The following is a 15,857-nucleotide window of genomic DNA, read 5'->3' as shown; positions in this document are numbered from 1 at the left end:
TTTAATGTTTTACTGTTTAAAAATAATAGCTCTCCCCCCTTTTCTTTATTTTCCTTCCAGAGCCGGAGATGGAACCTCAGGCCTTGCACATGCTAGACAAGTCCAAGTACTCCTCAAATGACTTACAACATGAACGAGGTACAATAGTATTACATCACTTATGGGAAAAAATTGATGTAGCAGGCACCAAGGCAACCTAGACCAAAACATTGCTTCGAGTTCAGTAGCAGGTGTTCATGGGTCTGGCCATAACGACCGACCGAGGTGAACGTGAGGTTCTGGAGGTCTAGAGCCTCTCTCAGTATCATTAAGCCTTAGTTTCTTTTTCTGCACTTCGAGGAATTACTTTAGTGTTTGAGAAGTCAGCGATAAACATGCTCACACCACAATCCCACGCAGGGCTGGGGTGGGAAGAGACTTGGAAAGAGAAAAACAATTTCTACAGTACTTCCGGTCCTAACTCATCTGAACGCAGCAGAGCGATTCCTCCAGGGTGGAGCTGAACCAACCCCGCCCAGCTAAACCCCGCCCACCACTCCTGCCAGGCCCCGCCCGGTCGCCCGAGGCCCTCCCCGGCTGCGGTGCTTCCCGTCCAGGGGAGGCGCTAGAGAGCAGGGAACTATGGACGCGGCAGGGCGGGGCGGCCGACCGAAGAGGCGGGGCGGCGGGCTGGGGGCGGGCTGGTGAGGGCGGAAGGAGAGCCAGGCCGGAAGGAGGCTGCAAGAGGGCGGGAGGCAGGAGAGGGCCCAGAGCTGGTGGGCCGGAGTGGCGGCGCCGCCATGTCCGACAGCGAGAAGCTCAACCTGGACTCCATCATCGGGCGCCTGCTGGAAGGTGGGCAGGGGTATGGAAGGTGCGCGCGCGCCGAGCCCAGGCCCCTCGCCGTCCGGAAGTGGCGCGCGGGCGGGCCCGCCGCTCCCGGGGGCCAGCGACGCTTGGGCGGGGACAGGCCTTGAGGACCCATGGACACCGCAGGCCCCCCACTCCCTGCGCCTCGGCTTTAGAGCGCACTCCGAGGCCGGGGACGCGTGAGTGGCCCGGACTCAGGTTTAGACTCCTGCAAGCTAGCTGGGAGACGGGGTTCCGAAGCGAGGAAGCTTCGGTTGACAGGCTGCTGAGCACAGGCGTCTCTTTAGAGGCCCTCCGGGTGGCTAAGGGGTCGGATTTTGCCTTTGAAGGCCTGATGCAAAGGTTACGGGGGGGCTCACTTGCAACAGTTGCCCCTGTTAGGGGGGCATGACACCTACCCTTATCGGGTCTGCGAGGCCAGGGTCCCAAGACCCTATTCCGTACCCAGTGCAGGGCTCACGGCCTGGAAAGAATGTGCAGCTGACAGAGAACGAGATCCGTGGTCTGTGTCTCAAATCCCGGGAGATTTTCCTGAGCCAGCCTATTCTTCTGGAGCTTGAGGCGCCTCTCAAGATCTGTGGTAAGCGCTTGCTCAGAACCCCTTCGCTTCCTGAAAATAGCCCCTACTCTTGCCCCATTACCCGTGTTTCGCCTCTTTGGTCCAATGCTGGCCCTGGGTTCAAGTTTACCTCTTGCACCTACCTAGCCTTCTCTGGTTCCCAGGTGACATCCATGGCCAGTACTATGACCTTCTACGGCTGTTTGAGTATGGTGGCTTCCCTCCAGAGAGCAACTACCTCTTCTTGGGGGACTATGTGGATCGGGGCAAGCAGTCTTTGGAGACCATCTGCCTGTTGCTGGCCTATAAGATCAAATACCCGGAGAATTTCTTTCTACTTCGTGGGAACCATGAGTGTGCCAGCATCAACCGCATCTATGGCTTCTATGATGAATGTGAGTGCTTTGAATGTTACTGGTTGCCCAGAACTGCATTCCCTGCTCTTCATGTACCCCCCACCCCCATTGGCCTAGTGCCAAAAGACCCCTGTTGATGAGCTCTGTAAAGCCCCAACAACATGCCGTCTGCCATCCATGGCACTCAGGAAGGGCCTGGTGACTGGATGCAGATGCAGGGCTGCCTGATGACACTCCCCTGTTACATCCCTTACTAAGCATTTAGGATGCCTGTGCGAATAAACCAGACCCATTTTTGGTTTGGCCTTATTCATGGGACCAGCGTAGGTACGGACATCGAGATTGGGCCAGATTGAGTTCAGGTTCTTGTGGACGCAGGTGTTAGAGTTCTGGACGGTAGATACGGTTAGAGCAGGGAGAATTAAGCTTTCCTTGCCTTCCAGTCTTTTCTCCCAGCTTTGTCAGAGTAACCCACAAAGTACCCTGGAGGGTTACACAGAAAGCTAGACTGGGGTTTGTGTGGTGGGCGGTCTTCCCTATGAGCCATCTCCTTCTGTGCAGGCAAGAGGCGATACAACATCAAACTGTGGAAGACTTTCACCGACTGCTTCAACTGCCTGCCCATTGCAGCCATTGTAGATGAGAAGATCTTCTGCTGCCACGGAGGTCCGAGTGGGCGTGGGGTCTGTGCTTGGGTTTTTGGGCCACATCCTTAGGGGCCTTGGGAAGTTAACAGAATCTCATCGTGGGTGTCACGTATTATAGGAGATCACTTACACCTCAGTTTCTGAGATGGGCTTTCTCTGTGTAACAGCCCTGACTGTCCAGGAACTCACTTTGTAGACCAGGCTGGCGTCAGAGTTCTGCCTATCTCTCCCTCCCAAGTGATGGCATTAAAGGCCTGTGACATCACATCTGGCTCCACACCCCAGTTTGGCTGCACTCTTTCCTGTTGTGGCATTTGGTATCCTGTAGGCAACTCATTCATCTCCTTCCCCCCATGGCGGTCAGTCTGTTGTCTGCACTTTTAAAACCTGAGGGATGGCCAGGAGGTAGTGTCATATGAAGTGAGTTCCAGGACAGCCAAGGCCACACAGAGAAATGCAGCCAGCGGGGGATTAGTGGATTCGATCTCCCTGATCTTAAGAGATGAACCTAGCCATGGTGGGGAAGGTGGAGCTGACCCCGAGGGCTTCTGGGCATGGGACAGCACTTACTTTCTGGTTTAAGGAACACTGTTCCCACTCCACCCCAGGCCTGTCTCCAGACTTGCAGTCCATGGAGCAGATTAGACGGATTATGCGGCCCACAGATGTGCCTGACCAGGGCCTACTGTGTGACCTCCTGTGGTCTGACCCCGACAAAGATGTTCAAGGCTGGGGCGAGAATGACCGTGGTGTCTCCTTTACCTTTGGGGCTGAGGTGGTGGCCAAGTTCCTGCACAAGCATGATTTGGACCTCATCTGCAGAGCACATCAGGTGGGCTAGTGGCTGGGGGACAGGCTGGGAGGACAGCCAGCTGCTTAACGTACAGATCAAACCGTTCCTGTTCTCGCCCAGGTTGTAGAAGATGGCTATGAGTTCTTTGCCAAAAGGCAGCTGGTGACCCTCTTCTCAGCTCCCAACTACTGTGGAGAGTTTGACAATGCTGGTGCCATGATGAGTGTGGATGAGACCCTCATGTGCTCCTTCCAGGTGGGTGTGGGGAGGGAAGAGGCTGCCAGATGCCTGGCTCAGCACCAGGACCCTGATGAATGTTTTCTCTTTCAGATCCTCAAGCCCGCTGATAAGAACAAGGGGAAGTATGGGCAGTTCAGTGGCCTGAACCCTGGAGGCCGTCCCATCACTCCACCCCGCAATTCTGCCAAAGCCAAGAAATAGCCTCCATGCGCTGCTGCCCTTCTGCCCCAGATGACGGATTATTTGTATAGAAATCATGCTGCCATGGGTCACACTGGCCCCTCAGGCCCACCTGTTGTCATGTGGAACACACAGCGTTAAGTGTCTTTCCTTTATTTTTTAAAGAATCAATAGCAGCATCTAACCTCCCAGGGCTCCCTCCCACCAGCACCTGTGGTGGCTGCAAGTGGAATCCTGGGGCCCAGGCTGCAGCTCAGGGCAATGGCAGACCAGATTGTGGGTCTCCAGCCTTGCATGGCTGGCAGCCAGATCCTGGGGCAACCCATCTGGTCTCTTGAATAAAGGTCAAAGCTGGATTCTCGCCATGGCCTGTGTTTCCCTCATCCCAGACAGTGGGCCAGTAGTCCTTTGGTACAAAGCCACCTGGGAGGGCAGACTGAATGGCTGGACACAGGCCCAGCCAGGGCAACACCAGACGCTGTTAGGATTCTAAGCCAAGGCCCAAGTGTTAGGAAAGGGAACAGTTCCTACGGACCACAGAAGGGTTGACGGGAGTGGAGCTCATGATTGGCAGAGTGTGTTCAACACTGATCTCTTTTTAGAGGCTTTAGACATAAGGGAGCCTGAGGAAGCTAAGTTTCTGGCTCTGGCCAGATACTATAGAGCCTCAAAGTAAGAGGTGAAGAATCTGTAGGTGACAGCTGTGCACCAGAAAGAGACATGGTTGGTACAGGCTGAGTAAATATAGAACACGGACCAAACATGGTTGCCTAGGCAGCTCTGCAGCGGACAGTCAAGTGGGGCCTACCCAAGGCATAGACCTTTTTCCATGTCCATGTCCAGAGACTGATGCCCAGCTCTGCCAGTGGCTTGGCCTGCTTCTGGTCCATGAGCCTTTGGACAGACTTTAGTTTCTCAAGTTCAGCCTTCGCCATCACTGTCTTCAGCCAGCACAGGGCTAGGACCCTGGGGGGAGTGTGCAGGGGCCAGGATGGAGCCAAAGAAAAGTGAACGGAACTGGAAGAGAGAACGCCCAGTTAGTTCTGGAAGCTGCTTCCTTCCCTCAGTTCCCATCCCAACCTCCAGCTTTTATACCTTCTTGGGTGGGGGGGTCCCAGGCACTGTACTGGACTCAGCCTCTTCTTCCTCTGAGGTGGGGGCAAGGTCATGGGAGGCCTGGGGGACTGGTGGGAGGGAAGGGGAAGGCTGTGCCCCAGAGCCCTCATTGCTCACGGTGGTTTCCATGGCAATCATGTAACAGTCAATGTCATCATTGGTAAAGTCATCTAAGTGGGGTGTGCTGTAGGCAGAGATAACAAGGTAGAGAAAAAAAGGGATACAGAGGCAGGCCCCACTTTGGAGGCCTCAAGACTGCTTGGTGAGATTTCCATTTTATTACTTCCTGATTTGGCTGGGAGGATAGGATGCAGGGGTTAAGTGGGAGCTTCCTGGAGGGGGTGGAACTGGAACCCCTTTGATCAGAGTTCAGGTAGGGGCCTGAGGGAGGATCTTGGGGCCAATTTAGCTCAGCTGGGGGAGGAAAGCAACAAGTCCTGTGAACGGGGCCACGTGGGGCCCAATCCCTCACCTTCCCAGGGGATAGGAGCTGGAGAGCACAGGAGCCCAGGGATATGCTGGGCCGAGAGCCAGACCAAACTTCCTCTGCTTCTACTATACTGAGCCCAGCCTCCCAACCCACCTGCCCTTTCAGCCACCTGCTTCCCCTACACCAGGCAGCTCCCTGCCTCCAAGCAGCCCTTTCTCTCCTTGTCTGGAAAGAGGCTCAGAGGGGAGGCCTCAGCCAGAGAAGGAAGCCAGCAAGACCTTGGGGGATGCCTCTATGGATGGGAGGGGCCTCAGCACAGCTGACCATTAAGGCTGGAAGCCCTGTGAGGTTGGGCCTGACAGGAAGGATGTATGGGGGAGGTGCAGAAGCTACAAGTAGCAGACGCAACCTGAGTGCAAAGTGGAGGGAGAGCTAGGTAGTGATCACCCTTACCTGTTTGCCTGCTTCTGAGGCACTGGCTGGTGGGGCTTTGGGGAACACAGGTCCTGCGAACATGAGTCTTGCTCTAAGAGTGTGGCCAAGACAAAGTGGGCATCCAGCAAAGAATCCTCAATGGTAAAGATGACTGGCCTGGGTGACAGAGGTTAAGCTAGGTTATCCTGCTCTGGGTATCCCAGAGCCCTACCTCCTTCCCAGTCTAAAAGCCTGGAATTACCTGCCTGGAACATCAAAGTGGATGGTAAGAGGCAAATTCGCTGACTCTGCAAAGCTCAGGAGCCCCTGGGATGACAGAAGCAGGTAGTGAGAGCCTGTGTTTGGTTGACAGACCAGGTAACAACCACAGTAAACTCACCCGAAATTCCTTGAGGCAAAAGGTGACAGCTATCCCCTCTGGGGCATGCAGCTGCTGGAAGTCCTCTTCTCCAATGCTAGTCTCAGTCACCATGGCTTTGCTGCTGCTATCTATGTGGCACACAAGAGGAGTTAAAGTCCTTGAGTGCTGGCTTCACTCCTGGCTCCCATTCCTTCCTGGGACAGGTCTAATGCCCTCACCTGCCTCCTCTTCCTGGTAGCTGCGCAGGAGGACCCGTCGGCCACGGCCGATACCCAGTGTCACCTCAGTCAACGCGAGGGGAAAGGACAGAACAGCCTCTGCCAGAACCCTGTGACAAGTCCAAACAACAGATTCGCATGAAATGTGCTGTCTACTCTCATATGTCACTTGCCTGGTCAGAAGCTCCTAAGGCAGTGGAAGCACAGACTAAATAAAACCAAAGCCTAGACACAGCAGAGGGGAGCAGGCAGCCATGGTGTAGGGACACAGGAAACACTTGAGTACAGCACTGGGGGAAAGGAAGGCTGGGTATAGGTCATCGCTGTTAGTCCCAGCTACGTTTTGGGGTGGGGGTTGTTTTAAAACAGGTTCTTTATTTGTAGCACTGTTGACCTCAAACTTAGGGTTTTTTTTTTTTTAATTTATTTATTTTACTTATATGAATATACCATAACTGTCTTCTGACACACCAGAAGAGGGCATCAGATCCCATTACAGATGGTTGTGAGCCACCATGTGGTTGCTGGGAATTGAACTCAGAACCTCTGGAAGAGCAGTCAAGTGCTCTAACTCCTGAGCCATCTCTGTAGCCCAACTCTACCTCTTAAAGAGCTGGCATCATAGGTGTGCACTACTATGCCCAAGCCAGCTACTGAGCCCAGGGGCTCAACACCACCCTGTGTAAAACAGCAACACACTACACCCACACAGAATAGGAACGGGTCGGGTTGATGGGTTTCTGGGGTTTTTTTGTTGTTGTTGTTGGTTTTTTTTTGTTTGTTTGTTTTTGTTTTTTCGAGACAGGGTTTCTCTGTGTAGCCCTGGCTGTCCTGGAACTCACTCTGTAGACCAGGCTAGCCTTGAACTCAGAAATCCACCTGCCTCTGCCTCTCAAGTGCTGGGATTAAAGGCATGCGCCACCACTGCCCGGCTGTGTTTTTCTTTTTTGAGATAGAGTCTTACTATACAGCTTGGGTTGGCCTTGAACTCACAGAGATCTGCCTACCTCTTCTTCCTAAGATCTGGGATTAAAGGTGTGGGACACCAAGCCAGGCCTTGGCTCCCACCCTCTAAGGATATATACTGCTGAACATTTACAGAAAAATAACTCCTAGATTTGCCTCGAGACTTCGGTGTTTGGGTTCTGTCCCTAGCATGGATGGGGTGGAGGGTGGGGGGGGCGCCAGCTGGCATATTTAAATTTTTAAAAATTATTTTGTGTGGGTGTGTGTGCTGTGGAAAAAAGCGCGGTTCTGATGCCCTGGTGTCCATGTGGAGACTGGAGAACAGCCCACAGGGGTCTATTCTTCCCCCGTTTAGGTTGTGGGGATTTAAAACCTGACAACTGAACTGGTCAGGCTTAAAGCAAAAGTCTCAATCGCTGAGCCATCGTACTGACTTCTATATTTGACACTGTACGTGAGAAAGAAAAGCAGTTAGGGCTGGGACTTTAGCTCAGTGGTACAGAATACCTAGCAAATACAAGGTCCTGGATTCTATTGCCAGTATTTAGGGGAAAAGAAAAAAGAAAAGCAATGGCCCCTCCAAAAAGGAACTCTTATCACCACTATTAACAGACCCTGGGGAAGCTGACATTGAGACCTGAAGGGACTTTCAGTCTGAGAAATGAATGGGACTTTGGGCTACTTGGATGCTAACAGTGTCTAGCACAGGCAAGGGAGAGGCCACTGAATTCTGGGCTTATCTTTAGTGACCTTATTCTCTGCTGGAAGCACAGTCTCCTTGCCGTGCTGTGTCTTGATGCTGACTGGTGGGTTGTACAGCAGCCCTCCTAAACTGCAGCTTCCTCCCCCAGGATCTTCCTTTGGCCCAGAGTCTAGAGCCCTGGCAGTTAGGAAGAAGCCACTATAAGGAGGACAGTACCAGAAGAATGAGGTCAGAGGACTTTGAAACACAGGGTCAAGGACAGGCCTTCAGGGTTATTCAGGTCATACAAGAGATCTGCAGGCAGGTCATAGGTTCTCTCTAGAAAGGCAGTCAGAGCAGGCCTCGGGGATACAGAAGGCAGGACCTCACAGTCTGTGGAAATGGGGAGAGGCAGTAGCCTCTGCTTTTGAAGAACAAGGTAAGGGTTCAATTAGGCACTGGGCTGTGTGGCCTTTGACACAGAAACCCTCAAAGACAAAAATGCTTTTGTGTTCTGTATAAGCGTGCATGCCTGTAAGCCTGCATGATGGTGCTGCTGCTTCTCAGGTGCTGTCCATCTTGGTGTTTGGTTGTGTTCCTTTTTTTTTTTTTTTTAAACAAAACAAAAAAAGACAGTTTCTCTCTGTAGTAGCCTTGCCTGTCCTGGAACTTGCTCTGTAGACCAGGCTGGCCTCACAGAGATCTGCCTGTCTGCCTCTAAGTGCTGGAATTAAAGGCGTGTGCGAACACCAACACTGGACTGACACTCCATGTTTTTATATATTCCCTTGGACTTAAAGCAGGCCTGCACGATTGCATATCAGACACACTTTCACTGAGTTATCTCCCCAGCACAGGCAACCTTTTTTGAGATGGTGTCTCATATTACCTAGACTAGCCTAGAAACGTACTCACTGGCCTTGGAACTCCTGATCCTTCCATCTTCATCTAAGAACTGCTAGGATGACAGGCATAGGCTAGCCAGGCCCACTGAAAATGGACCGTTCCTAGAATGACATTAAAGCCCCAAAGGAGGGAGAGACTCAGGTGAAGTTTGAAGCAAGTGTGCTTACCGTGCTGGGGTGCGGAGCAAGTGGGGGCATGAGGCTGGGTCGAAGACAGCCTGCAGGGATTCACAATCCTGGAAGGAGAGGTTGTGTGTCTTCTTGACCCCTGGATGAGGGGGAATGGTCTCAGTGGGCTTGACAACCTTCACTTCCACTCCCCCAAACCCACAGAGTGACTCTTGGTGGGCCAGGTCTTGCTTACCATACTTGCAGTGGAGCTGGACCACAAGGTGGCTGTTGCTGCCACTGAGGGAGATGCAGCACTTCTCCACAGTCTTCTCCACCGTTACCAGAGAGCGGAAGACGGACAGGAAGGACTGGGCAGGGTAGGACATCAGCCTGGCACTCTGCTTCCATGGACCAGCTCTACATCCCATGTAGGCCCTGGTCCATCACTGGCCGGGGCCCACAAAGCTGTGAAAGGGGTTCCCACTGCATGCAGGATGTCTGCACACTGTCAGGCCTTGTCCATGCTGTTCCCTTTATTGGGAAAGGCTCCTAATCTTTTCTTGACCAACTCAAATGTCACCCCCTCTCCACACAGCTCTTATAACCCCCTAGAGTCTAAACATCTTTATCTCACTGCATTTGCATGGAACAGCTCCCATGTGAGACTAACTCCCTAGTCATCATTTACGGAGTACCTGGCACAGAGGCACAGCTGTGGAGATGCTTCAAGCGGTCCTTACCTTCATTAGGATCTTACAGCGCAGCAGGTCCTGACCAGGGGAAGCCGCCTGGTACTGTTGGAAGAAGAGTGGGGCAAAGAGGAAGCAAGCATAGGCAGAACGGGAAGAGTTCACAGTCCGTAGGGAGAGCTGAGACACAAAAAGCAGGGAAGACAGTTAGGGGCAATGGCATGCCCAACCCGGTGGCCTGCTTTTTCATCCTGTAGCAGTTCCCTTCCATTGCTTACTACTGAAACTACCCTCCGCCTTCTGTGTAGCAAGACCTTCTGCATGTAGACCTCTCAGTCTTCCGGGGCCCAGGGTCTGCCATGCTTGCTTTTCCCTTAAGTTACTTTAGCCCCACACTGCCTGCCACTAGGCGCTCTAGGAAAAGCAAGTACCCTCTGTATACACATGCAGCCTCAGAAGACAGAGCTTAAGCTGATGTCCCAACAACCGAAGAGATAAATAAACTGCGCCGAAATACCTGCCCACCATCACCCTGTAAGGCTGAGTGAACTCCAAGCCTAGGCTCCCCACTCACCACTGAATCCGCTCCCAACCCTGCGTCCCAGTCTCTTACCCCGTCCTTCAAGGGTTCCAAATAGAGCTCGTCCCCGATTCGGGATAACGAATGGACAGCCTTGCCTAGCACTGCGGGGAGGAGAGCAGAAAGTGTTTAGGGGGATTCCTGGGGCTTGCTCACATGATCTGCTACAACGCAGGTCCAAACTTACCCTTCACGTTGCCCCCGGTGATCAGGCACTTCATGGTACAAAAACACTAAAGTCCAGCTTGTTTTGCAACCAGACCGGGACGGGATAGGACCCACAATGAGTCCCAGCAGCTACTAGGAATCTCTAAAGTTCTCTTCCCGCGCACCGTCCCCTCCTCGCCGCCAGCCTGGCCTCCGCTTCCTTATTGGTCCACCCGGGGTTTCTCCGTCACGTGAGAAAAACGTTCCTAGGCTCGGTGTCACGTGATTTAGTCGTTTCCTTGGGTGTGGCCTGGACCACCTGACTTCGGAGGGCGCGCTCCTGCGTCCTTCATCAGGTTTGGCTTTCCCACCCGAACCCGAGCCCTGCACACCTTGCAGAGTTCTGCAGGCTCCACTAGGCTCCGCTGGGCACACGTGGTGAAGGGCACATTAGGTGGAGGAGAAAGGTGCCTGCACCAAGGATCGAGCTCTGGACTAGAGTCCGAACGTGGGAAGAATAGACCCTCCCGGGTCGCTAACTTCAATGTGTGGGGTTTCAGGGTCAAAGCAAGATAGTCCCCGCTCAATCTGGGCTGGGGATTCTGTCATGGCAGCCACCACCAGTTCCCCTCAAAAAATTAATGTAACTTGCTTCAAGAGTGATGAGAAGGGGCTGTTCATTCTGGTTTCAGAATCCTTCACTGACATTCATAAATACACGGAAAGATCAGAAGGTTCTGGGACAGAAAAGGGTAGAAGGATGGACGGGTCAGAAGGAGGGGCAGGGTCGGGCGGTCGTGGCGCACGCCTTTAATCCCATCACTTGAGAGACAGAGGCAGGTGGATTTCTGAGTTCGAGGCCAGCCTGGTCTACAGAGTGAGTTCCAGGACAGCCAGGGCTACACAGAGAAAACCTGTCTCAAAAAACCAAAAAAAAAAAAAAAAAAAGAAAAAAAAAAGAAAAAAAAGGAGGGGCAGAAACACAATGGGGTAGGCGCATATGGGTGGATGGGGTGTCCCGAGCCTTGCGGGGGGTTGGGGGGTAGTCAGAGCTGAAGGGATGAACTGGGAAGCCCTGGAAAGGCTTAAGCACTAAACGTGGTTTGTGTTCATTTACCAATTACTCAGTGTGAAAGAATGAGGGTTATCAGCTGGGATGCATTCACCTTGCTCTGGGTGTTAGTTACTTCAAAAGTCAAAAGAACAGCCTAGAGCAACACTTGCCCATCCTCCCCCACGGGCCTTTGGATAATAGGGAAGCTATATTTGTTACCTAGCCCCTCTTTGTTTTTCTAGGCTCCTCTCCCTCTCTAGCCTCTTCTTTCTTAAAGCACCTGCTTTCCCTTTCCACATCCACAGCAACACACACAAACAACTTAGAGGCGTCCAGTTAGCTGTTAGACCAGGAGTTAGCTGTTACCATCATCCTCTCCTCTTCACTTGCTCAATTCTTGGGTGGATTCTGACTGCTCCATTTCCCAAACAGATGGCAAAGTGGTACTCCTTCCGTCTCCACTGTCCAAACACAACCCTCAGTGAGCTGGCTCCACCAGCTTAACTCTTCTGACCAAAGTCCAGTCTCTTGATCTGGAACTTTCAGGATCCAGGTCACACACCTCCACTGTCTCCTACTTCTGATCGCCTATCTCCAAAGCCCTGTCAGGCCCTTGGCTGCCACCTTGGCTGCTTCCAAGGCTGTGGCCTGGTTCTTCCATGCTGGCTTCTCTTCCTGGGCTCGACAGCAAAGGTTCCTTCAGCACAGAAAACTGGCTAAGCCCTAGGCTTTAAGCTATGGTGCTTATCAGTTTCCTATGTGTCTAATACCTGTGCCCCCTGCTGCTGTGGCTGCTGCATGTGGGGAGGAACTGCTTCTGTTTTATTTGTTGCTCTGTGTACTTCACATACAGCCCTGTATCAATAAAGAGGTGTTAAGCCAGGTATGGTGGCTCATGCCTATAATCCTACCACCAGGGACTCTTGAGAGGCCAGCCTGGGCTACACAGTAAGAGCCTGTCTCAAAAAAAAAAAAAAGAAAGAAAGAAAGAAAGAAAGAAAGAAAGAAAGAAAGAAAGAAAGAAAGTGGAAGGCCTAGAGAGACGGCTCAGTGGTTAAGAGCACTGGTTCCTCTTCCAGAGGACCTGAGTTCAATTCCCAGCAACCACATGGTGATCTGATGCCCTCTTCTGGCATGCAGGTGTACAGATAGAACACCCATGCACATGAAATAAATAAATACATCTTTAAAAAAGAAAGAACAAAGTTGAGTATGTGGCACAGTTAAGCCAGGCTGCTCTGGACCACCCTTCTACCCTCTGACCACAGCGCCTCCTCTTCTGATAACATTACTCTCCCTATACTTAGCCTCCCAAAATTTAACTATAGGCATGGTTTGTACAGGTTTGTAATCTCAGGTTCTTGGGAGGCTGAGGCAGAAAGATCGAAAATTCAAGGCCTATTGAGATGACAGAGAAAGTTCAAGGTGAGCCAAGGGCATAAAATGCTTGCTGTGCCATGGGCTCTACAGCCAGCAGCCATGGCAGGGCAAGCTGTCCTCTGACTTCCTCAAGTGCTGACAATCTCAAACACACTAATAATAGATGAAAGAAGGGCTGGAATGTATCTCTGAGTAGAGCACTTGCCTAACATTCAAAAGCCCTGGGTTAAACCACACACCTGATGGGGCACACATTTACTCCTAGGGATTCTTCTGAGGGATCTACAGATGAGTTCTGGGCAGCCAGAGCCACACAGAGAAACACTGTCTCAAAAACAAACAAACAAACAAGGAAACAAATGACGAGTCAATCCGTAGTGCTTCCTGTTTCTTCCTCCCAAGATATCCTCCCACTCTACCTAGGACTGGGTGAGATCTTCAAATGTCCTCCACTTCCTCCCCTGCCCCCTGCCTAAGCAGCCAGGCTCAACAGGAGACAGAAGGCAAGGCTCCCTGGAAGCAAAGGAGAAGGCTGCTGATTGACCTGTTTCTGTCTCTGACATACTGGGTGTAAGATGCTATCCACCTGGGGTCATATATACTAGGAAAAGGCAAAAGGAGATACTTTAGAGTGGTCACCCTCCCGTTTTCTTGCTCAATGCCAGAAACTTTCAGTAAGTAGTACAATGGACTGGGAAAAATAGGGAACAGGATGCTCACCCAAACCCCCTCCAACCTAACACTTAACATCCTGAAGGGCTTCCCTGTGGTGTAATTCTGGGAGACAAACTCTTCTAGGGTTTGCTTCCCCATCCTGTTCCTGGGTTGTGAGTCTAGTGAGGAGCCTTCCAATCCACCACCCTGTCTTGCAGTTGGCACATCCAGTCATGCATAATTACTGGAGAAGCACAGTAAGAGGGAAGGAGCTGGGACCCACGGGCGTTATGTTGGGTGGGAGATGGATCACCCAAAGAGGACTTGGGTCCATCCTGAAAGTGGAGCCAATTGTGACTCCAGCTCTACTCACAGATGTCCTGGAGCAAGCCTTGGCCCCTCTGCATCTCCATTTCTCCCTCAGATGCAGTTGGGAGAGATGAGATGGCCTCTCAAGAGTCAACCCCCAAACTTAACAGTGTTCACTTCACCCCATGTCGGAGGCAGCTTTCTACAAAGTTTCATCTGTGTAAATGCAAGTGTATCTGGGATGGTGATGGAGGGTGGTTGCCACTTCAAACCCTCAGACTCATTCTCAGTCCAGGACCCCTCCCTTCCAGAGCCACTTGTCCCCAGCTGGTTAGGGCTGAATCACAGGAAGCCCAAAGCCGGGACTTGGTGCTCAGCCATTCATTACCACTATGTCAACACATACAGCACACACTGGGTGCAATTTTCCAAGTCTGGGACAGAGACAAGATAAAGCTCCCTGATCTCCAAGTAAAGTGTGTAGGTGCTACAGTGAGAAGGACAGAAGGATGCTGGGAAAGGAGAGGAATGCTGGGAGAGTAGAGCCTCCTCTAAAACAGCATGTCTAGGTTAGGCATTTGCCTGAAGACCTGAGGGAGGGAGCTGCAAAGTGAGGGCCAAAGCTCTGGGGCTGTGTGGGAGGGTCACACAGGAACTGTAACTGAAGACAGTTGACAATGAACAGGGCTCACTACAGTCAGTGTTAAGCTGCACCTTGGAGAAAGCCAGGAATCTGTGGCTCTGGTAATATGCTGTCTCACAGGCTTATCAGGAGGGCTCTGTCACTTTGCCAAACAGGAGTAAAAAACAGAAGTGCAGAATAGTTTGGAGAGTTGGGGTTCACTAGGGTTTGTCTTGATATATATATAGGCTATAGATAGGGCATTTGTGTGCTTACTCTGGGATAACCAAGTAGACGTGGCAGCCCTGAGCTGTTGGGGCACTAGGAAGGGAGAACACCATTTGGCCTGCCTGTGACACACGTGTAGCACACCGGGTGCTGCCAGCCCCCACTGCCAAGCCCTGCCCAGGGTTTCTTGTTCCCTGGCATCTGTCCCATCAATCAGAACAATGTTTGGCATGCAGCATTAGTTGGTGCATCTATGCTGAATAAGTAAAGAGCAAAGATTCAGACTGGAATCCACGGTTGTTTGCTGAGACACAGAATGAGGTGAGGTGCCAGGTCTGCCTGGGTCTGAATCCTGGCTCCATCACAAGTGTGTGAAACGGGCGTTAGGCTGGTGTTCTTAAAGTCTGAATTTTCTCATGTATAGACTGGAGGTACTCAGAGCCACTCCTGTGAGGAGCTACTGTGCACATTTACTTAGTTCATGTGTACAAAACTTCTAGCCTGCTGTGCAATGATGGTACCCTACCTACTGTCTGTGTAGCCCATCCTTACTGTAGCCTAAGCATCCCAGAGGGCAACCGAGCAGACTATCAGACCAGACTGAGATGAAGGGGTCCTAGAGGAAAGTCTCCCCAGTAAAAGGGTCTAGAGAAAGGCATGGAGCCCACAGGCTGGAGAACCTTCTTTGACTGTATCTGGGACAGAAAGAAGAATCGGCCCTTGAGAGCAGCTAAGAAAGCAGGCTGCTGCTCCTTTGAGCCACCACGTGGTCCTTCCATTCTGGACTTTCGCTGGTCCTTAGCCTCCAGAGCAGGGAGAATGGTAGTGCTTATGTCTCTCAAAGTCTCCTGGAGGTTCCTGTGAGATAAAGATGTGGCCACACTCTAGACACACAGACACGGTACGCACATGAGGGACCAGGTCTTTTTCAGTCTGCAGGGCTGGAGGTAGAGGGAAGATGGAATGGAATTTTTTAAACCCACAGGGGGATGGAAAGGGGGAAGCTCAGCTTGTTCACCAAAACCTGGCACACTGGAGTTACAGGGCCCCCTTGGAGTGCGAGTGAGGTAAGTTTAGGACAGATCAAAGGCAGCATGCTTCACCCAGCAGGGGAGGACACCGATGGAACTCATTACCCCAAGATGTGGTCCCGGTTGGAAATATAAATAGCTTCACAAAAGGTTCAGATAAATCCATGGATGACAGCTCCATTCATGAGTTAGAAGGGGAAAGGGGCTGTTTGGGGGCCCCCTGGGCAGGCATCAGGGAGGCAACCTGACCTCCCTAAAGATTACCCCTTGGGGGTTCTGTTAAAGACAATTCTATGGCCACAGGAATTCCATAAG

General features: G+C 51.9%; 2 protein-coding genes across 3 annotated transcripts; one reads left to right on the top strand and one right to left on the bottom strand.

Annotated features, from left to right (window-relative positions):
• Nucleotides 1-700: 700 nt before the first annotated feature.
• Ppp1ca (protein phosphatase 1 catalytic subunit alpha) lies at nt 701-3,987 on the top strand. The gene is made up of 7 exons (XM_028771111.1): nt 701-834; nt 1,298-1,429; nt 1,573-1,803; nt 2,326-2,430; nt 3,020-3,243; nt 3,325-3,459; nt 3,535-3,987. The coding sequence occupies exons 1-7, from the start codon at nt 780-782 to the stop codon at nt 3,643-3,645; spliced, it is 993 nt and encodes a 330-aa protein (XP_028626944.1). The 5' UTR covers nt 701-779; the 3' UTR covers nt 3,646-3,987.
• Rad9a (RAD9 checkpoint clamp component A) lies at nt 3,762-10,484 on the bottom strand. 2 transcript variants are annotated; one of them, XM_028771109.1, is made up of 11 exons: nt 10,305-10,484; nt 10,151-10,221; nt 9,589-9,717; nt 9,102-9,216; nt 8,906-9,005; nt 6,185-6,294; nt 5,985-6,094; nt 5,847-5,911; nt 5,624-5,761; nt 4,720-4,924; nt 3,762-4,641 (listed from the first exon to the last, which is right to left on the bottom strand). In XM_028771109.1, the coding sequence occupies exons 1-11, from the start codon at nt 10,336-10,338 to the stop codon at nt 4,546-4,548; spliced, it is 1,173 nt and encodes a 390-aa protein (XP_028626942.1). In that variant the 5' UTR covers nt 10,339-10,484; the 3' UTR covers nt 3,762-4,545. The 2 variants fall into 2 exon arrangements, with proteins under 2 accessions (XP_028626942.1, XP_028626943.1); XM_028771110.1 differs by lacking the exons at nt 10,151-10,221; nt 10,305-10,484 and having other exon boundaries at nt 9,102-9,313; nt 9,589-9,706.
• Nucleotides 10,485-15,857: the final 5,373 nt, after the last annotated feature.

Source organism: Grammomys surdaster, unplaced genomic scaffold (genome assembly GCF_004785775.1).
Source record: "Grammomys surdaster isolate TR1022 unplaced genomic scaffold, NIH_TR_1.0 205, whole genome shotgun sequence".
Classification (NCBI taxonomy): Eukaryota; Metazoa; Chordata; class Mammalia; order Rodentia; family Muridae; genus Grammomys; species Grammomys surdaster.
Note: the sequence above shows the minus strand (reverse complement) of the source record. Positions and strands in the feature narration are given on the sequence as shown.